The sequence below is a fragment of the Panthera uncia genome (assembly GCF_023721935.1).
Source record: "Panthera uncia isolate 11264 chromosome C1 unlocalized genomic scaffold, Puncia_PCG_1.0 HiC_scaffold_4, whole genome shotgun sequence".
Lineage (NCBI taxonomy): Eukaryota > Metazoa > Chordata > Mammalia > Carnivora > Felidae > Panthera > Panthera uncia.
In genome coordinates this window covers 40,033,417-40,056,023 of record NW_026057585.1, presented here as the reverse complement: position 1 = coordinate 40,056,023, position 22,607 = coordinate 40,033,417, and the positions used below count along the sequence as shown (strand labels likewise).

Sequence of the window (22,607 nt, the reverse complement as noted above, 5' to 3'; positions counted from 1 at the left end):
GCTTAAACTCAGGAACTGTGAGGTCATGACCTGAGCCGAAACCAAGGGTTGGATGCTTAACCATCTGAGCCACTGAGGCATCCCATAACTAAAAATATTTTTAAAAGAACCAAAAGATTATTGTATTTGCCTTAAATTCTTTATTGCACCTAATCCTAACTTTAAGTTCAGTCATTGCCTCACCTAATCTCAATTCACATTGTTTTTTTTTAATTTTTAATTTTTTTTAAACATTTATTTATTATTGAGAGGCAGAGAGAGATAGAACATGAGCATGGGAGGGAAAGAGAGAGGGGGAGACACAGAATCTGAAGCAGGCTTTGGGCTCTGAGCCGTCAGCACAGAGCCCGACGCGGGTCGAACTCACAAACCGCGAGATCATGACCTGACCCGAAGTCAGATGCTCAACTGACTGAGCCACCCAGGCACCCCTCATTCCACATTGGTTTAATGTGCGTATAATCTATGTCTGTTTATGTCCCCAGAGTTTAGCACAAAGTTTGGTATACTGGTGCTCAATATATTTTTTTACTGAAAGAAGAAAGAATGGATGGATGAATGGATGAATGAATGAATGAATGAGTTAATGAGTAAATGCAAAAGGCTAAAAACTAGTCTCTTTGATTCTAGTCTTGTCCTTTGTTATAGTCAGAAATCTATGGTGGCCTCCCAATGGCCTACCTCCTTGTACAACTCCCTCCCCGTGAGTATGGCAGAAATCCGAAAATGATGGGATATCACTTCCATGATTCATTTATTGTCTTTAAGAAAGAGATTATCTTCAGTGACCTTGAAAAAATTAGGTGTAGGTGAGCCCTTATAAGAGAGGGAAATCTTTCTGAAGGCAGAGACTCAAGGCATGAAGGAGGTTTGACACAGAGAAGATTCTGCTGCTGACTTTGGAGATTCTGTTGCTGCCATGTTGTATAAGATGAATGCAAAAGCCATTGGCAAGAAACTGGGAGTAACCTCTAGGAGCTGAAAGTAGCTTCAGGCTGGCAATCAGTGAAGAAAAGGAGACCACAGTCTTACACTTACAAGGAACTAAATTCTGCCAATAACCCGAATGAGCTTTCAATCAGATTCCTTCCCAGAGAAAGATCGGACTGACGTAGTGTCCCCTCCCTAAGGAAAGAAATGAAACGAAACAAAACAAAACAAAAACCTCAAGGCAACCTGGTTATACGTGTACGTGACAACATCCCTCACGACCTTGTAACGTGAGACCGCTTAATCAGACTACATATTTGTGTGTTACCATATATGGGAGACAAAGAAGTAAAATGTATAAAAAAAACTACACCACATGGTGTTTGGGGCTCAATTCTTTGGGTACAAACCCAACTGAGTTGTGCCGGCACATAAAGTTGCTTCCTGGAGAGAAAAGCCTCCGTGTCACGACTCTGCAAGAATCCTGCTACAGGAGACAGTTGGCCAATACCTGGAGTGAGAGACCCTGAGCAGAAAATCCATTTGAACCTTGCTGGGTTTCCTGATCCACGGAAACTGTGCCATAATAAATGTGAGTTGTTTTAAAGCCTCTAGGTGTATGATTATTTGTTACAAGTCCAGAAAAACTAACTCTTCTTTCTCTGACATTCAGTTTTGATCATGCCGTTACTCTGCTTGGAGTCTTCATATTGTCTTCGTGATAAAATCCAACTTAAATAAAGACTTTTACAATCCTAATCAGCCCCCTTGCCTCATTGCCTGCCAGTTCGATGCAGTTCAATCCATTCCAGCCACAAAAAATGTGTGGAGGCCCCTGATGACACTACGCTTTCTCTTGCTTCACTTCTTTCTTGGACTTTGTAGGGGCCCCTGGTGGGCTGCCCCCAAATGTACCACAATGACATACTGATTATTTTGAATTGAAGCTACTTGCGAAATAGCCGGTGTAAGGACACTTACACCCTTAGACCTCTGACCCCCTGAAAGCAGAAAATAAACCTCTCGTATGAAAAAATATCCTCCCTGTACTAAGAAGTAAAAAGACATCCTTATCACCAGAGATAAGGACTTTAAAGTCAAGAAAGCAGAAGAAATAGACCTTGGTATGTGTATGTGTGTTTACTAATCTATAGCTACCTGGCCCAAATTCCACTTAGAATTCCTTACTAATTAAAGTTCCCAAACATCTGTTTTCTTTAGCCCATCGAGTTCTCACAAATTGATTGTCTTTTTGTCTAAATTGTATAAAAACTGCCTGTTTTGTCATTTCTTTGAGTCTCAATTTTATTATTGGGCCTCCAGGCACACATAATAAAACTTTGTTTTTTCCTTCTGTCAATCTGTCTCCCTTCAGTTTAATTCCCAAACCAGCTGGAAAAACCTTGGAGGAAAAGAAGGAAGTTTCTTCCTGACTATAACTTCATGTCTCAGTCTGAACTTTGCTTTGCTAGCTTTTGCTAGTGCCCTAAGGCTGGGTGAGGCCACTGTCACTCCGGTCCCCAGGGGATCTTGTTTTTACTCCTCTTGCAGCATTTGGAACACTAATATACCTGTCTGTGTACCTGACCATCTCCCTGATTGCACAGCATACGATTTGAGGGCACTATTTTTATCTTACTCAGCATTATCCTTCTCCAGGGTCTAAGCCCTTGTTGAATGACTGAATGTGTAAATGGGAAAAGAAGCTGTGCACTGCCTTATAAATGAATTAGGGAAGAGCCAAATTTTCATCTGTGTGTTCCAGTGTAGAAAGATGGTTTTAAATACCAGCCAGTGCTGTCGCTCTGTTAGCTGAATTAACTTGCATACTTAAGTTTCATTTGCATGCTTTGAGAAATAAAGATACTAAGAGTGTTTACCGTGTTTGGAGAAGACACTAGGAAACGCGAGCAGTTGCACAGTGCCAAGCACATAGTAAAATGTGCAGAAATGTTGGCTATTGGTTTTATTGCAGTTTTTATTAATTATCATTTCCTGAGTGCCTACATGTGGGCTACAGAGGGGACCAAAGATCTTTCTGGTGGGTTTGGCAGAAATCTTAGTTTCTTTTTCCTTTTCTCTGTCTCTTTCTCTCTAACAAGGAAAAAGAAACCTAATGACGTTCTCATGCTGGCCACTGATTGCTGCTGAGTTTCACTTTCCTTTCTTTCAAACACAGATGCCACAGATCTCGGCAGAACCTTCTGTCTCCAAACTGTGGCTGCTGGATCCAGCTAAGACTACATTTAAGCTTCATCCAACTCTTAAAACCAGGTAAGTGATTTTTTTGCCATCTGATGCTTCCTAGCTGTGTGTAAAGAAAATTGCCTGTTTTCCTTTCTTTGAAAATGAATTCAGAGTGAAATGGCTGCTAATGGCTGCTAATGATCATACTTTTCTCTTTCATTTGTTGTGTTTTTTAATGAAAATTTTAAATACAGGGAATGCTAGAGAGTAAGTTCTATCAGATTCTTAAAATGATTTATCTAATTAGTTTTTTCCTCCTGAAAAAAACAAAAGCATTACAGATAATGTTGAAGTTACCTGTGAATCTCTCCTATACTCCTTTCTCTTCCCTTCCTTGCCAGAGGGAAATATTATCCAGACTGCGGTATAATTATTGTTGTGCTTGTTTTTTGTGCTTTTGCCACATATACCTCTGTATCTGAACATGATCTCTAGTATTGCTTTGTGTTAACAGTTTATATGAATGCTATCATACTAAGTGTATTGTTCTCAACTTGCTTAGTCTTTTGAGCTTTATTAAGGTTGATACAAATAGGCCTAGTTCAGTCACTTCAGTGCTCTTTAGTATTTCATTGTGTGAATATGCCAAAATTTGTATATCCAGGCTTCTAATTTATCCTAAACAAAGCTGCCATGAATATGCTTGCTCCTCAAAATGATATATGTCCATCAAAACAATGTGAATATTACTGAATCTCCATATTTGGGTCAACTTGATATTGCTGGCCCCTTGTTGGATGTAAACTGCTATCTCATTATTGTTTAATTTACAGCTCTCTTTCTAGAACAGTTGAACATTTTTTTCATGTGTTTATAGTTGATTTGAGTTGCCTCATCTGTGAATGTCTTCATATACTTTGACTACTTTTCCATTAGAGACAGTTTTTCCATTAGATGTGAGGTACACACACACACACACACACACACACGCACCGTGGAATATTACTCAGCTGTAAAAAGAGATGAGATAAGCCATTTGCAACAGCATGGATAGATCTAGAGGGTATTATGGTACGTGAAATAAGTCAGAGAGAAAAGTGCCATCTGATTTCCCTTATGTGTGGAATCTAGAAAAACAAAACAAATTAATAAAGAGTATGGGTTTATTTCTGTATTTTGCTTTTTCTCTTGGTTTTCTATCATGTTCTTTCATTTCCTGCTTTGTGTTTCTGATGAATGTGAGTCACTAAATCTAAAAACATTGTGGGGATAGTTTGAAGCTAGAAAAATGTTCTCTTCATCCAGACAAGATTTGTTTTTGCTCCTGCCTTACAACTAGAGGCACAGGCAATCTTCATGTATGTGAACCCACTCAGAGACTGAAATTACCAGGAGATGGAATTAAGTCTGTACATTTTTAGGCCACCCTTTTTTCTTCCCTGTAGCTCTTCAAAATCCTTGCCCACAGCTTGGGAGGAAGATTGCCAAGGCACCCTCTTTCTTGCACTATATTCCCCTAGCTCTGTGAGTCTAACAAAAGTTTTGCCTAACTTCTCAGCATCTCAGGCACCTCTTCTAAAGTTCACAGACGCACCTCAGAGAAATGTGCTACCAAATGCCAAGCTTCCCTCTCCGTCTTCACTTCTTTTCCAAATCTTAGCCAATGACATGGTCTTCACTCCTTTGTTATCTCTTCAATGCTTTCAAATATATATATTTACAGTTTAACCTGTGTTCTAGTTTTTGAAAGAATTGAAAGAATTGGCATGATGACTCATGGTCTATCCTGCCACTGTGGGACCTCCATGTCTATTAACTCCTCTCATATTTCAATTTCTTGCTCTGTGAACTGTTTTATGTATAAATTCCCCTTTCCTATCTTCTAATTCATGGGCTGGCAAACCATGACCTGTGTACCACCCACTTGTTTTTGTAAAAAAAAAAAAACCTTATTGGAACATAATCATGTCCATTTGTTTACATATCATCTATGTTTTTGCATTACATTGGCAATGTTGAGTTAATTATGGCAGAGATTATATGTTCCACAAAGCCTAAAATATTTACACCTGTCATTAAGAAAAAGTTAGCTGACCCGTGTTCTAATTTATTAATTTTAATTTTACTTTATTCTTTATTTAGTTGCCCATTTGTCTACTGACTTAAAAAATTTAATGATATTTTAATGATATTTTTGATTTCTAAATTATCTGGTTTTTTTTTTTTCATATCTACCTACTATTGTTCTATCTCTGGTTTTTTTTTTGTGTGTGTGTTTTGTTTTGTTTTTTTACATTGTAATCCAACCAACGTGTTTTAATTGGGTCGGAGAAAAAAATAACGCACTGGAACTAGAAGAAGCAGAAATCTGTACTTTAAGCCACTGTGGTATACTAACTAGCCTCTCAACCTATTATTGTTTTTCTATCAGATACAGAAAATCATGGCAGTGACAACGAGATTGACATGGAATGAGGAGAAAAGTCTGCAAAAGCTGCTTGGAAACGTTTCCTTGAGACTTCTTTATAAGTCTAGTGTCCATGGACATACAAGTTTTAGTTTGCTTGATAGGTGCCAGCTTCAGGGATCTACTATAACAATTCTTTACTTTTATAATAAGATTATTGGGGTCTTTATACCTGGGCATTATCCTGCACCAGGTAAAGAGTTTACAGAGCCAATCCCCTCCTTCTGTTTTTCATTTCAAAGGAATAAAGCTACAGAAATGGCAATTGCAGTTCTAGAGGCAGAAGTGAAAATTGCTTCTGGGCAACTGACATTTTGTTCCTTTGATCAAGAGATGTTCTGTATAGATTCAAGCAAAACCAAACTTTCTATACATCCTTTGTTAAGCTCTGAATTAGGAGTACATATCTCCTCTGACCTCACTTATTTGGAAAATGAAGTCTTTCGAGTTGAAGGTATGTTAAATGAGATAATCCTACATTCTGGTTCTAGTCTTTCTTTGTATTTGTTGGTCATCACTGGGCTACAAGAACAAGGATAAATGAGAGGAACAGTCAGGTTTCATGCCATCAAATTACTGTTTCATAAACTTCAAAATGTAACCTGGGAAGCATAAAGGTTATGATGTATTACCCAGAAGGTGTAGACAGCTTTGAACAGAGTCAGTTGAGGAGTGAAAGTGGAGAGATGGAGATGGAAAGTGAGCGATAGCAGGGGTTTGTTTTGATATATGACCCCTTTTGGGTCAGCTCTAGGACCTCTGGGTATACTTATGTGAGAGTTTGCAGAGTGAGTTAATTATCCTCCCTAGAAGGGGGGTAATTTTCCTTTCTCTCTTCACTAGGGTTACCAACACTAACTCCTAACTGGACAGCTCGGCCCTGGTTTATATAAGCAGACTCGCTGCCCCACTGAAAAGGTTGACTTGGCATATTTAGCAAGACAAGTTAAAAACCTTATTATGCTATGTTTATTTCCTACAGGAATTAAGGATGATACAACCTATATGCTCAAGGTAACAAGAGCCTCAAAGTAAGTTAGGTTTTTGGACTATTACTTTATTTAGAACACTTCTATAAATGACATTGGAAATTAAATAATAAAATAAAAAAATATAACTTGGGTGATAAAAATGAATTATAATATTATTTAAATAATATGTTTGAGGCAATTTACAACAACAGCAAAAATAGAATGACTACCAACTGTGAACCTTTAAAAATCTACCTGACAGCAATTTGACTTTCTTTTTCACTTGAGCTGGCTAGATCCAAAGTTTTCCAGACAGAAATTTCTAGATGACTATTTCAGATAATTCCTTTGAAGCCTTTCCTTGGGAATAAAGTTTTGGGGGAATTTCAGTAAGTTTTAAAAGCAAACCTCCGGGGCACCTGGGTGGCTCAGTCAGTTAAGCGTCCGACTTCAGCTCAGGTCATGATCTCGCAGTTCATGAGTTCAAGCCCCGCGTCGGGCTCTGTGCTGACAGCTCAGAGCCTGGAGCCTGTTTCAGATTCTGTGTCTCCCTCTCTCTCTCTGACCCTCCCCCATTCATGCTCTGTCTCTCTCTGTCTCAAAAATAAATAAACGTTAAAAAAATTAAAAAAAAAATAAAAGCAAACCTCCTTTCCCCAATTTATAAATATCTGTGTTGTATATATTTTATTTCTCCTTAATATAATATTATTACTGAGATAACACACATCTTCAGTGTTGCTGATATTTCTCTGACTTGTGTTGTCAAGGCTAATAGTTTAACAGTGATTTGGTTGCTGGTTAATGTTTAGCTTTATTAAGATATAGATAAATGCATTTTCTTCAAGCACAAAATGTGTAACCATAGACCATTTCACATCAGATGAGAGATGGGCATTAATACCCAAATAATACATAAGTAATTACAACATACTTGTAAAAGGAAGGAAAGAAGGTCCAGGAGAATTGTGCTGTTGTTCCTCTGGGGGTGTGGCTGTTTTAAGTTCTGCATGTTATTTCACAGGCAGAGGAATCGGCTTCTAGCAGAGCTCAGAGCCTTCAAGCCCAAAGTAGACTTGATTTCAGAAATTTGTATTCTCTTGCTGGGTCCAGTTGGATCTGGAAAGTCTAGTTTTATCAATTCAGTGAAGTCTGTTTTCCAAGGCCGTCTGACTCGCCAAGCCATAGTGGGGTCTGATGACACCAGCATTACTGAACAGGTAAGTTCCTCAAGGATTTCCTGAGGGTTTTGTTTTATTGATTACAATTATTAGATTTGTTCATTTCTTTGCCATCCTCTGGGAATGTTAACCTTCTCACCTACAAGCAATTAAATGCTAAATCAAATGTAAAACAGGAGTAAAAGCTGAATCTGAATTGCCTCCATTGAGTTGTGTTTTACTGAGAGGCTTTTCATTTTTATGCACGCAAGAAGCACTTATATTTAGAATGCTTAAACTTGTAGAATACAACACTAAAATTTAAAAAAACTTTGTGTAAGTCTTTGTCTGTTATATTAGAAATGTGTTTTTACTTATGTCCCGTATGGTTTTACCTGGATTGAAATTCTTTTCTCTTTTTTTTTGTAATAAAAGAATGAAACCCTTTTCCATTTTACAAAACCATTTTATAAGAAATGATCATGAAAAGCAAGGCAACAATTCACTTTGGTGAGTCAACCTTCAAAGGGTAAATCTATCAGTGCTCCTGTGAACACAATCCTATTTGTAAACAAATAGGAGTACTAATACCATTTTTAAAACTGTTACTCCAAAGACCTACAAATTATTGTGGAAAAACTTTCCCATTCTGTGCTTCTCAATGTTATACAATCAAACAAAAAAATTAAGGGGAATGAATAGGACATTTCATAATCAAACTGTATTTTTCTGTGATTGCTACAACCTAATATTGTTATCTTCTGATTGGAAATGTGCTGTGCACCGTCAGTACAAAATTTTGCATCGGACAGACGTGGCTCATTTTAGTTTTGTGTCACATTTAATAACTGAAAGCATTTTCTATGATTTTCAAGAAACACATTTTATTTCTTGAAGTTGGCTAGATTCTATCTACTTGGCTGGCTTCATCTTGATGTATTAGTCTAGCCTCAAAAGCCAAAGCAAGATACGGCAACAGCAGTTCAATACATTAAGCATTGATGGAAATGTTTCTGTTAAATACTGTGTTGGCAGTAAAGACCTAAATACAAATAATTGGTCTTATTACTCAGGGATTTCAATGTAGATAATAAACAAATAAGTACTATTCACTGTGATAGGTGCTGTAGTACAGGTACTCACCAGGACAGGATTCATCTCCTTCCTTTTCACATTACTTTAAGAGAAGATGTAGATCCTGAAGTCCAAATGAAATGCAAATACTACTATATAAACTGAAGGAATACAGGACAGAATATTTATCAAGGAAACAGAATGTATTTTTTAAATGATTTATTTCTTATTTTGAGAGAGAGAGAGAAGAGAGGAAAGGAGAGAGAGAGAGAGAGAGAGAGATCTCAAGCAGGCTCTGTGCTGGCAGTACAGAGCCTGAGGCAGAGCTCAGTCTCACCAACCTTGAGATCATGACCCGAGCCCAAATTAAGAATCAGATGCTTAACTGACTGAGACACACGGGCGCCCCAAGGAAGCAGGAGTTTATTGCTCAGGGACCCTTCTCTTTGAAGAACTCAATTTGTGAAGGAAACAGATTAATGAAAACTATGAATGTGCCTACTGATACTAAAATTACACAATGCACTTTAAGTACGTGACTCTACTGCTTTGTGTAATTCTTTTCCGGTGGAGGCACCAGTAAAGTCCCATTTACTTAGATCAAAATATCCAGTGATATTGCTCCTAGGCATTGGACTTATGGACCAATGGGAGCTTTTGACTTCATTACAGATTCCTATAGGTCATAGAGGGGTTCTCTGCTTCCTGGTTGGGAATGGGAGAATTGTGATTCAAGTTGTTGTTTGGTATCTCGGAGTTAGCATTTTTCTTTGTGTTTCTGCCTAAATCTTCCATAGTTGTGCCTATTTGGAAGTATATTTGACCAATAAAGATTTTTCAGAGTTCCGAGAAATCCTCTTGGTATCAGATTGAGTGTGTTTATTAAGAAAAGACGATTTGTTAAAGCAGAGCTTCCCAAAGTGAGGTTTGTAGACCCCTGAGTGTCCCTGAGAGAATTTTATGGGGTCTGTGAGTTTAACATTATTTTCATAATAATACTAAGATGGTTTTGCTTTTTGTAGGGTATGGACATTTGAACTTATCATACAAATGTAGTTTTATTTGTTGCCTGGCACCTTTGCACAAATCAAGTAATGGCACCAAACACTGTTAGTAATCATTGTATTCCTTTCTACCACTCAGCTTGCAGGAAAAACAAACAAAATGCTTTCACTTAAGAATGTAACTGATGAATAAGTAACATGGATTTTATTTAAACTCAGCTTTTGAGAACACATTATTTTAATATTTTGTGTGATGAAATGGGAAGTACATATAAAGGGTTTCTAAGGCATACCAAAATGTGGTGGTTGCTGAGCAAAGACACTGGTGCAATTGAGTTGTGAGCTGAACTTTTCTCAGGTAACATCATTTTTAATTGAGAAGACAATTGGCAGGCTTGCTTATTCATACGTAGCTATTCAGTAGAAATTCATGGAAAATGCACTAACTGAGCATATCACTTCAAGAAAAACAACCAACCAACGATGTTTGTTGCCAATGGTAGCATTTGAGTTTTAAAGAAAATTAGAACTTTGAGCAGCTTGTATCTACCGTTTTGAGCTTCATAACTTCCTAAGACTTAAAGACTTATCTGGTAAGATTAGCGGTGCTAGTAAAAAGTATGATGTTTTAATATTGTCCAGTGAAATGTGCCAATATTTGGAAGATCTAGGTAAGCCAGTGAACCAATATTTTCAAATAAACAAATGCATTGTGTTACTAAGCCATGCATGGATACAAAGTGTATTCAAAGTGTAGGATAGATCAATGAATTTAATGTAACTGAGTATGAAAATATCACAGATTCCACATTACAGCTAACCTTTGAGAAATGATCACTTGTTGAGCTTTGATGCATTATTAATGAGGAATATCCACAATTTTCTGAAAGCTGTTAAATTAAATACTCTCTCCTTTTCTTACTACATATATACACGTGAGACTAGGTTTTCTTCATATACTTCAACCAAAATGATCTATCACAAAAGACTGAATTCAGAGGCAGGTATGAGAATCCTGCTATCTTCTATTAATCCAGATACTAAAGAGCATTGTAAAAAGTAAATTGATCCTGCTGTTTTTAATATTTTTTTGGAAAGTAATTTTTTTGTAAAAATGTTATTTGGGTTAACATGCAATAAATTCATAATTGTATTTTAAAATGATTTAAGAAATATTTAAAATTATTTCAGTTTCTAGTATGTTAAATGTCAGTAGAGATGATCTACATAAATAAAAATCTCTTTGAGATTCTCAGTAATTTTTAAGAGTATCAGGTGATCCTGAGACTAAAATGTTTGAGGACCAGTGTTAGGTATTAACCACCCTGTGTTCTTCCTATTGTCATGTCTTGAATGCTTGTTGAAGAACGAATTTTTACATTTGATATACTTTGTTTTATAGTATAGGATTTATTCCGTTAAAGATGGGAAAGATGACAAATATCTGCCATTTATGTTGTGTGACTCCATGGGGCTACATGAGGAAGAGGGAGTAGGATTGTGTGTGGATGATATACCCCACATCTTAAAAGGCTGTGTGCCAGACAGATATGAGGTAAGAATTCTCCAATCTCGAAAACCTTTCAAATCATTTCCATCAATGCTCTTTGTTAAATTTTTACCCTATAAGACAATTTCAACTGTTATAAGGTGTTTTCAACATCAACCAACACTACTCTACTTTTAAATGAATAAATGTTCATATAAGTAAAGTAGAAGAACTTATTTTCTATGGCATCAAGAAATATAGGCTGGGGTGCCTCATTGGTTCAGTTGGTAGAACTTAAGACTCTTGAACTCAGGGTCATGAGTTTGAGCCCCACACTGGGCACAAAGATTACTTAAAAAAATAAGGTAATCTCAAAAAAAAAGAAAGAAAGAAATACAGTCAAAAGCAGTATTTTACTTATACAAATTTCAGAAAACGTTCAGGAAAAGATTGTTCCTATATCACTTTTACAATAATGTAAAATAAGTAGAAAAGTAATAGTTTAACCTCATGCACTTTTTTGATCGCTTAGACAAAATATTGGAACATTTAACCACTTTTTGTTTAAGTGTGATATTGTTATACTATAAGTACTTACGTTTCACCACTTAAATGCCACCTAAATACCTACATCCAAAAGTTGGCTTTGCCACTAATTAGATGTGTACTCATAATGAAGTTACATATATGTCTCTGCAAGTCTTACTTTTTTATGTGTGAAATGTAGGGAATAATAAAGCCCATTTTGTAGAGTGCCTGCAAAGATAAATGAGAGAATGTACTTTAAATGCTCAAAAAGTCAACCATTATTATCACCTTTCTTTTAGGCATTGGGTGTGATACAATCAGCCTCAATTTCTAAACGTGACTTCTGTTGCCGCTCAGTTGTGCTTGATTGGAAACCTTAACTATGGACTCATATATTAAAAAAAAATTATTAAAAACCTATTTTGTTACAGATGCTATGCTAATTGAAACACATAGTTAACTAGGAACGTAATTCTCATCCTCACAATTTACGGAGACATAAGATACAAGGAGGTGGAACAGAGCAGAGAGATTGGAGAACTTCAGGTTCTCCATAAGGTGAGCCTACTAACACCTTCGTTTTTCACAACAGAGAGGCAATCTACTCAGTTTAGCATTGAAACATATAGTTAAAAAATAATGAACCTGTGCTCGCTTCGGCAGCACATATACTAAAATTAGAACGATACAGAGAAGATTAGCATGGCCCCTGCGCAAGGATGACACGCAAATTCGTGAAGTGTTCCATATTTTTTTGTTGTATGGAAACCAATTTGACAATAAATTTCATATATTGAAAAAAAATTACTAGAAAAGCACAGAGGGAAATAAAGTTACTTGATATTATTCGAAAAAAAAAAAATGAACCTAGCCTTGTACTGTAGTTTTAAATCTATTTTCTTAATCCTAGAAAGATTATCATTCTTGGTATGAAGATGTTAACTTAGAATTTGGGATTTTTCTTCTGTTTCTCTTTAGTTTCTTTTTCTTCTGTAAAATTAAAGAAATTATGTTATTTTATTTTTTTTAATTTATTTTTTTTAGTAATCTCTACACCCAACATGGGGCTCGAACTCATGACCCTGAGATCAAGTTGTGTGCTCTTTTTTTTTTTTTTTTAATGTTTATTTAGTTTTGAGAGAGAGAGAGAGACAGAGCTCGAGCTGGGGAGGGGCAGAGAGAGAGAGACGAAGACACAGAATCTGAAGCAGACTCCAGCTCTGAGCTGTCAGCACAGAGCCTGATGTGAGGCTCGAACTTATGAGCTGTGAGATCATGACCTGAGCTGAAGTCAGATGCTGAACTGACTAAGCCACACAGGCACCCCTAATTTCAGTCTTCTGACTGAGCTGAACAAGCACTCCTATAGCATTTTATTTTATTTTATTTTATTTTATTTTGAATGTTTATTTTATTTCTGAGAGAGTGTGTGAGCAGGAGAGTGGCAGAGACAGGGAGACAGAGGATCTGAAGCGGGTTTGGTGTTGACAGCAGAGAGCCTGATGTGGGGGTCGAACTCACAAACTTGCAAGATCATGACCTGAGCTGAAGTCTGAGGCTTACTGGACTGAGCCACCCAGGTGCCCCCTATGGCATTTTATTTTAAATGGCATTTCCCATCCCCCCTCCGTTTTTCTCCTCTATTCATTAGTCCATTTAAGTATGCAAAATGTTTAAAGTCTTAAATGATGTGTAACCAATGTCAATGGTCATTTTTTTTTTTTTTCTGGAGACTCGGATTTGAAATTAGCTTTTTAAAAATATATTTATTTATTTATTTTGAGAGAGAGCATGTGTGCGTGGGCACTCGTGCACACAGGAGTAGGGAAGGAGCAGAGGGAGAAGGAGAGAGAGAGAATCCCAAGCAGGCTCCATCCTGTCAGTGTGGAGCCCAACTGTGGGGCTCCACCTAAAAGACCATGAGATTATGACCTGAGATGAAATCAAGAGTGGAACACTCACCTAGCTGAGTGACCCAGGAGCCTCTGAAGTTAACTTTTTAAACAAACATTGTTTGCATTTTTCTGAAATAGTTCCATTATGGATAATGTAAAGTATGGATACTTATAATTTTTGCCAAAACAATGAAGTGGTTTTTCTATACGAAAGATATAATAACATTACACTCCTAGTGGAGAGGAAGTATGGAAGGGGGATTACTAATTAACCTGGGGAAAAAGTGGCTAGGGGGAGGAAAGTTTTGGGTTGGAGGTTAGTGGTAGTTGCATTTCAAGCATGGATGTGTTTTAACGAAGTCAGCAAAGACTCTCTAAATGTTACCTTATGTTTCTATAACAGTTTAGCCCCCATAAATCAATTACGCCAGACCATCCTATGTTCATCGCCTCTCCGTCACTGAAGGACAAGATTCACTGTGTGGCCTATGTCTTAGATATCAACTCTATCAGTTCTATCACCTCTAAGGAGGTGGCAAAGTTCAAAGAAGTTCAAAAAGAGGTCTTAAGCTGTGGTGAGTCTCATTGTCCTTATTAAAAGAAACTTGTATTTTGAGGGGCACTTGGGTGGCTCAGTTGGGTAAGTGTTCGACTTCCACTCAGGTCATGATCTTGCAGTTTGTATGTTTGAGCCCCAAGTCAGGCTCTGTGCTGACAGCTCAGAGCCTGGAGTTTGCTTTAAATTCTGTCTCCCTCTGCCCCTTCCCCACTCGTGCTCTGTCTCTCTCTGTCTCTCAAAAATAAATTAAAACATTAAAAAAAATTAAAACACCTTTTATTTTGAAATAATTATAGATTCACAGGAAATTGCAACGAGCATACAGAGAGGTCCTATGGACCCTTTACCGAATTTCCTGAGTCCTAGATTGGTTACTGGCAACAGTAGACAGAGATCATTTACATATTTTTTTGTCACGTGTGATTTTCCAGTGGCTTGATAGTCAAGTCACCTCCTCATATTGCTTGACCTGACCAGGAAGATCAAAACCAGAAAATTGCCACTGTTATGTGTGTGTGTGTGTGTGTGTGTGTGTGTGTAGCCCTGTGTTGTTTTATCACATTTGTAGATTTAAACGTAGTTAAGTGAGTCACCCTCATTTATGGTCTGGGTGCTTTTCAGTCTGTTGCTTTCTCACTGGATGTCAGGGCGACTGGGTTTGTGTGGGGCCCTTTAAGATTGGGATCTGTGTTGTTTATAATTCTGTGATTCCCCTGGTCTTAATCCCCATTGTTTTTCAAGACCAGACATTTTGTCTTTCTGGTGTCAGCCCCCAGCATTGGGGTGCCTGATGTGGGGCACAGTCCCTTCATTCCCTTGAGAAAGAGTTTGTATTTTTTTGCATCCCACCTGATTGTGAGGTCACTGCATCTGGAGTGGGATCCTGGGCAGTGTCTCTGCCTCTCATACCCTTCTGGATGCACTACTTTTGTGTTTTTTTGTTGTGGACATGCTAGTCATCTAGTTCTTAGGTCCTTTTCAGAGGACAGTGATTCCATACGTAGCTGTAAATTTGTTGTGTCCATAGGCAGAAATGAGGTCAGGGTCTTCCTATGTTGCCATCTTTAACTCATCCTCCATGGGAATTTTAGAATTACCTTGTCTATTTCTACAAAAAATCTTGCTTGTAATTACATTATATTAACCACATGTATAATTACATTAACCACATGTATAACAGTAACCACATGTATAAATTTTGGGGAGAATTGACATCTTTACTCTGCTGAGTCTTCCAATCCATGAACATAATATGTCTCTCCATTTATTGAGATCTTTGATTTCTTTCACAAGTTCTCCACAGTTTTTAACATTCAAGTCCTGCACATGGTTTATTAAATTTATACCTACATATTTAATTTTTTAAAAATGATATCATATTTGAATTTTGGCTTCCAGATGCTTATTCCTGGTACATCAATTTACAATAGAATTTTGTATGTCAATCTTGTTTCTTGTGACCTTGCTGAACTCACCTATTAGTTCTACAAAAGTTTTTTTTTTTATTCCTTGGGATTTTCATACCATCTTAAATAGGGATAATTTTGTTTTTAATCTGTATGCCTTTTATTTCCATTTCTTGTCATATTTTTCTGGCTAGAAGTTCCAGTACTGTGTTGAATAACAGTGGTGAGAGCACATACCCTTGTGGTGTTTTGATCTTATGGGGAAAGTATTCAGTGTTTCACCATTATGATGTTAGCCATATATATATATATATATATATATATATATATATATATATATATTTTTTTTTTTTTTTACAGCTGTGCTTTGTCAATTTGAGGAGGTTCTTTATTCCCAGTTTTCTGAGTTTTTTTTCCTTCTTGTCCTGAATGGATGTTGAATTTTATCAAATAATTTTTCTCCATAGATTGATATAATCATGAAAAAATTTTCCTCTTTATCTTCTTAATATGATGGGTTACATTGATTTTTGAATCTTGAGCCAGTCTTGTCTCCTTAGAATAAATCCCATGTATTATGAAACATATTTTTTTCATATATTGCCAAATCCTATTTGATAATATTTTATTAAAAATTAATGAAGGATATTGATTCGTATTTTTTTTTCCTGATGCTTTGTCAGGTTTTGGTGTCAGGGTAACACTGGCTTCATAAAATGAGTTGGGAAGTGTTCCTCTTCCATTTTCTTGAAAGGATTGTGAAGAATTGGTGTTAATTTCTCTTTAAATGTTTGGTAGAGTTTTCCATTGAAATCATCTGAGTCTGGAGATTTCTTTTTCAGGGGTTTTTAAAAAACCAAAAATTTAATTTTAAAATAGTTATCAAGCTATTAATCTATGTCATATTAGGTGAGTTGGGATAGTTTGTAGACTTTAGTTCATTTCATTCCATCTAAGTTGTCAAATTTATGTGGATAGAATTGTTCATAGCATTTCCTTATTATTCATTTTATATCTGTAGGGTCTGTAGGGATATCTCTGTGACCTTCCTGATATTGGTGATTTATGTCTTTTCTTTTGTTTTTCTTTGTCACTATTTCTAAAGGTTTGTCAATTTTATTGTTCTTTTCAAGGAACCATGTTTTTGTTTATGTTTTAAATTGTTTTTCTGTTTTTAGTTTGTTCTTTGATTTCTGCTCCTTAGGGTTTCTTTCATCTTCTTGATTTGGATATAATTAGCTTTCTTTTTTCTGGTTTTTAGAGGGGAGGAACCCCTTCCCTTCCTTTCCCTTCCCTTCCCTTCCCTTCCCTCCCCTTCCCTCCCCTCCCCTTCCTTCCCTTCCCTCTTTTAACCTTTTGTTCCTTTCTTTCCCTTTCTTTTCACCAGTTCCAATTAGCATTCCCTAGTTGTGCACTTCTCCAGCAGCCAATATAGGCTATTTGAAGTAAAAAGAAAGCCTAGAGAACTCACCACCATATTTTTCGTTGGATCCTGTGGTCCTTAGCCAATTTCTGTTATTTTGTTATTCTCTCCACATTTCAATGTTTGTGTTTGATTTATAAATAATGTCTAGTGTTTCTAGTTGTATTTAGAAGGAAGGATAGGGAAAAGTATATTGGCTCCATTTGGTCCAGAAGTGGGAGTCCTTTCACTGAATTTCAGGAAAAAAAAAAGACCCAAATAAACACAACCAGAAATGAGATATTACAACTGATACCACAGTAACACAAATTATCATAAGAGACTACGATGAACAATTATACACAAACAAAATTAGAAGAAATGGATAAATTCCTAGAAGCATATAACCTTCTGTTGTATCCTTCATGAATCATGAAGAAATAGCAAATCTTGACAGACCAAATATGAGGAAGGATATTGAATCAGTAATCAAAAAACTCCCAACAGACAAAAGTCTAGAAACAGGTGGCATCACTGGTGGATTCTACTGAACATTCAAATAAGAATTAACAGCAATCCTTCTCAAACTATTCCAAAAAGTAGAGGAGGAGGGAACTCTTTCAAACTCATTTTAGAAGATCAGCATTACCCTGATATCAAAACCAGGCAAGAACACCACAAGAAAATAATATTACAGGCTAATATTCCTAATAAGCAGAAACATAAAAATCTTCAACAAAATATTAGCAAACTGAATTCAATGATAGATTAAAAGAATCATATACAATAAACAAGTGGGATTAATTCCAGAGATGTAAGGATGATTCAACATTCACATATCAATCAATGTGATACACTACATTAACAAAATGATGGATAAAATCATATCAATAGATGCAGAAAAGTCATTTGACAAGCTCAACATCCACTTATGATAAAAACTCTCAACAAAGCGGGTAGAGAGGGAATATCTATATCATATATATGACTCATATATATGATTCATGTAAGGGGAAGATACTAAAAGCTCTTGTAAAGAACCTCAGGGACATTCTTGAATGGCATTTGGAAATCTTAGTTTTATAATATTTTTTCCTGGGGAAGCAGGTGTTAGTAAAGAGGCTTTTGATTCGGTTAGCTGCCTATTGGGAGAGGGCAAGAAGTCCTTAGTAGAACTGTGAAATCAGTGTGCTTTGTTTTTACAAATACTCTCACACAATCTTCACTTTCTGGGGTCTTTTTTGCTCTTCAATATCCAGCAACCACCCTGCCTCCCACCCCACCTTATCACTTTAAAACACACTATTTGGAATGGTAGATGATTGCAACATGGTGTGAATTCAGTTGCATTTAGAAATTATATCTCACGTTGGAAGAAAAGATCATTTCTCCTATTAGAAGAACTTCAGGTTCCATATTGACATTTACTGGGGATATTTCATTCTCTAAATCTTCACCCCACAGAGAGTTGCTTTCACACATACTGAATTGCCTTGTTGACACATTACTGTTTATGATACAAAATCACTGATTTATCTCTTTGATATAGGTACAGCACTTGTGGTCTTGCTTACTAAAATTGATAAGTGCAGTGAAATTCTTCAAGACAACTTTTTAAACATGAATAATTCTATGACGTCCCAAAGCCAGGTAAAGAATATATTTCTAACCAGGAATTATTGTAATAGTGTTATATTGTGTGTGTGTGTGTGGGGGGGGGGATGTATGGGTGTTTGTGTGTGTGTGTGTGTGTGTGTGTGTGTATGTGTTCACACTACAAATGTGAACAGGCAAATGAAGAAGTGGATCAATTGCCTGATTAATTCAAGTTTATGTCCTACTTTAAAATAATAATTATCTGCATTATAATTATATTCAGAAGATAATTTATCAAGCTATTGCTTTTTCAGTTTCTTTCTTGAATTATATTTGAATTTAGTCCTTTTTCAGATATGAGTTATGCTTATTAATTTTTCCACAGATAATAAAAGTCAGCAAAATGCTAGATATTCCTATTTATAATATCTTTATGGTTGAAAATTATTCATCAGAGTTGGAGCTAGACCCTTTAAAGGACACTCTGATCCTGTTTGTCCTGAGGCAGATGTTACGGATAGTGGATGACATTTTAGAGGATTTGCCTCTTGAAACAGGTAATCTGTCCCCTTTGTGCTTTGTTTCTATTCTTTTCCTTTTGTTTTCAGGTAAAATTGTCACAGCTCTACATGTGACATCAGTTGCTTTGATTCTGATACTTGGCCCAAACCTGGATTGGCATGCCCTGGTTAGAGTCAGTCTCTGCTGACAGCCTCTTTATGACTTCTGCTTTCACTCATGTTTCACCTTCGGTCCCTGACAGCATCTAACTGACAGTTTCTTCTAGGTCCTCAAGCTGAAAGGACAATCCTGAGCACTGGTGGGCCAAGATATGCCCCACTGCAGACCACCCTCTGGATTCCTGCACTATTTATGATTTTAATTTCTGTGACACCTTTTAAACCTCCCCAGCAAAATTAACTGTCTCCTTATGTATTTGTCTATAGCTCTGTATTTAAAGCTCTATGTGAGTACTAATACATTGAATAATAGTTTAAACATGATTACATGGATGTCTAGTTCCCTAAATAGATTGTGAGTTCTTCAAGAAGCAGGGTTTGGATTTTACGCACATTTGTATGACAGAGTTTAGCACAGTGCCTGACAAGGAGTAAGCGCATCCCTCCCAACTTCCCCAGAGTGATAACATGTACTTAAATTTATCCTCCTTACAGGGAGGAAGGCTGGAAGAAAATCAAATGCCAGAGACAAGAAATGGACATAAAGGAGGGAGAATGTTTCATTTATCTCTGGATGAAGATATGAATTTAAGGGAATTAAAAAAAGCAAATATTTCTTAAGGACTTACGTGCTATTTCTGTGAAAAACAAACAAACAAACAAAAACAAAGCTTCTTCCTTTAATGAACTCGTGCCTGATTTTCATTAATTGAATTCCAAACCATCCTAGCCATGTCTCCCAAATAGAGTGATCAAATGAGGCTACTTACTAGTGAAAGGCAATAAGAAGGTTGTCTTTAAAAAAAAATTTATGTTTATTTATTTTTGAGAGACAGAAAGAGAAAGAGCATGAGTGGGGGAGAGGTAGAGAGTGAGGGAGACACAGAATCCCAAACAGGCTCCATGCTCTGAGCTGTCAGCACAGAGCCCGACTCAGGGCTCAAACCCACCAACCATGAGATCATGACCTGAGCTAAAGTCCAGCACTAATGGACTGAGCCACCCAGGCACCTCAAGAAGGTTGTCTTTTACAGGTATTCCCAAATGATTCTAAATTCCTCTGGGTAGCTGTGAAGTTAGGACTAGCAATAAATAAAGAAAGAATTTCTGAAGACAGGTTTTAGGTTTTTTCTTCCATAAAACCCTAACTCTCTTCTCCAAATTTCTTAGTATTTTTCAGATGAATATGCTTTGATTCAATAGTTACCTATATTAAAATAGTCGAATATACTTTTAGTCAGAATTATTGTCTTCTTTGGGAAGTCCTGGGTATTATCATGGCAAGAATTCCTTAGGGATAGTTGTGGAAAAACAACTATTTCCTGAAGCAAAGCTACAGGTGAAATGGTGCCCAAATGAATGTTTGATAGCGTGATTCAGAGCAAGAGATAGATGGTATCTTTAAAAGAGACAGAGGAGTAGGATGGTGACAGATATTGAGGAGTAGAGCCAGAAGTAGATGTTGGGAACAAAGAGTTCCAGCCGGGATGGTTACGTCATGGACGTAGGCAGCAACGGGTCCAAAGGGTAGTATGTGTTCGTTTCCATGTAGTCCACGATACAAACAAGCCACAGCTGTAATTGGGTAGAAGACTGAAGGTGATTGAAGACCCACCATTGTCCTTTACTGACTATAGGGCCATAACTCATCAATCTTCATGTGGAGTCAGCAAAAATCTGGTCAGAGGAAGGTTTTGCTACATGCAGAAGTATATTCAAGATGGAACTTCCTTACTCTGTTTGAAGGGTAGTGTGGAATACCTCATGAAGGAGATGGGGACCCTGAAAGGAAGAAGAGTAATGGAGAGATCAAGAGAGATAAACCATCAGAGACTTAACAGTGCAGTAGTTTATACTGGAAAGTTGCTAGGAGAGTACATCTTAAATGTTCTCACCACATGTGCAAAAAAGGTACTTATTTGAGGCAATGGATGTTTTAACTAACCTTATTGTGGTAACCAGTTGCAATATATACATGTTATCAAATCATTACACTGAACACCTTAAACTTACACAATGTTATATATTAATTATATCTTTTTTTCCCCTGGGGATTTTAATTTATTTATTTAGTATTAAAATCCACTGATTCTTGACTAACACATGAAGTCTGAAACAATCAACTTTCCTGAGTCTTATTTCTTTATATTTTTTATTTTTTCAATTTTAATTTTGGTTACTTTTTTTGTAGTTTCAAACTTTTATTGAATTCCAGTTAGTTAACATATAGTGTACTATTAATTTCAGGAGTAGAGTTTAGTGATGCATCACTTCCATACATCACCCAGTGCTCATCACAAGTGCCCTCCTTAATCCCCATCACCCAGTTAATGCATCGCCCCATCCACCTCCTCTCTAGAAACACTGTTATCTATATGTAAGAGTATATTTATACAATTATATCATAATAAAACTGGAAAGTAAGTAAAAGTGGCTGTTTCTGACAGAAGTTTGTAGCATTATACAAATTCACCCAGCATCCACCTTAATAAAATACCAAGAGTCGTTATGGTAGGTGATGTGTAAGCCTGTGTCTCTTTTAGAAAGCTAATTTTATTTTATTTTTATTTTTTTTAAAATTTTTTAAATGTTTATTTATTTTTGAGACAGAGAGAGACAGAGCATGAGCAGGGGAGGGGCAGAGAGAAAGGGAGATACAGAATCTGAAACAGGCTCCAGGCTCCGAGCCGTCAGCACAGAGCCCGACGCAGGGCTCGAACTCACGAACTGTGAGATCATGACCTGAGCCGAAGTCGGATGCTTAACCGACTGAGCCACCCAGGCGCCCCTAGAAAGCTAATTTTAAAGATTATCGTGTTGCTTCTTCATAAAAAAGGCAGGCCCAGGGGCTCCTGGGTGGCTCAGTCGACTAAGCATCTGACTTCAGCTTAGGTCATGATCTCACCATTCGTGAGTTCAAGCCCCATGTCGGGCTCTGTGATGACACCTCAGAGCCTGGCACCTGCTTCAGATTCTGTGTTCCTATCTCTCTGCCCCTTCCCTGCTCATGCTCTGTCTCTCTTTCTCTAAAAAATAAATAAACATTAAAAAAAATTTTTAAAGGCCGTCCATATATAATATGGTGAAATTGAGAGACTCAAGTAAGCCCCAGATGCTTCAGAGACCAGCTGAAGAGTAATCATCTTGAAGTGACAGAACTCATTTTAATGCTAAAGTCACTACTTGACAGCAAAGCTGGTTGAAGCCTTCATGGTATTCCTAAAAGCTGTGGGAATTTGGAAGTTCCCAAATCCCATCC

The 22,607-nt window shown here is 36.9% G+C and overlaps 1 protein-coding gene and 1 non-coding gene across 2 annotated transcripts; both read left to right on the top strand.

The window, feature by feature from the left end:
- Nucleotides 1–1,380: 1,380 nt before the first annotated feature.
- Nucleotides 1,381–21,467, top strand: IFI44L (interferon induced protein 44 like). Its single transcript, XM_049616930.1, has 10 exons — nucleotides 1,381–1,522; nucleotides 3,110–3,204; nucleotides 5,549–6,038; nucleotides 6,567–6,615; nucleotides 7,580–7,775; nucleotides 11,196–11,348; nucleotides 14,109–14,280; nucleotides 18,622–18,722; nucleotides 19,054–19,225; nucleotides 19,844–21,467. Exons 3-10 carry the CDS (start codon nucleotides 5,561–5,563, stop codon nucleotides 19,891–19,893), a joined length of 1,371 nt encoding a protein of 456 aa, XP_049472887.1. The 5' UTR covers nucleotides 1,381–1,522; nucleotides 3,110–3,204; nucleotides 5,549–5,560; the 3' UTR covers nucleotides 19,894–21,467.
- LOC125913881 (U6 spliceosomal RNA) lies at nucleotides 12,458–12,564 on the top strand. The gene has a single exon (XR_007455150.1). It is a non-coding gene; the product is annotated as a U6 spliceosomal RNA (small nuclear RNA).
- Nucleotides 21,468–22,607: the final 1,140 nt, after the last annotated feature.

What these genes read in the sequence shown, in the direction of transcription:
- IFI44L (XM_049616930.1), top strand. Translation starts at nt 5,561, where the DNA reads ATGGCAGTGACAACGAGATTGACATGGAATGAGGAGAAAAGTCTGCAA. An exon ending in GTGTGCCAGACAGATATGAG is followed by an intron (nt 11,349 to 14,108) that starts GTAAGAATTCTC and finishes TTTCTATAACAG; the next exon opens with TTTAGCCCCCATAAATCAAT. An exon ending in AAAAGAGGTCTTAAGCTGTG is followed by an intron (nt 14,281 to 18,621) that starts GTGAGTCTCATT and finishes TCTTTGATATAG; the next exon opens with GTACAGCACTTGTGGTCTTG.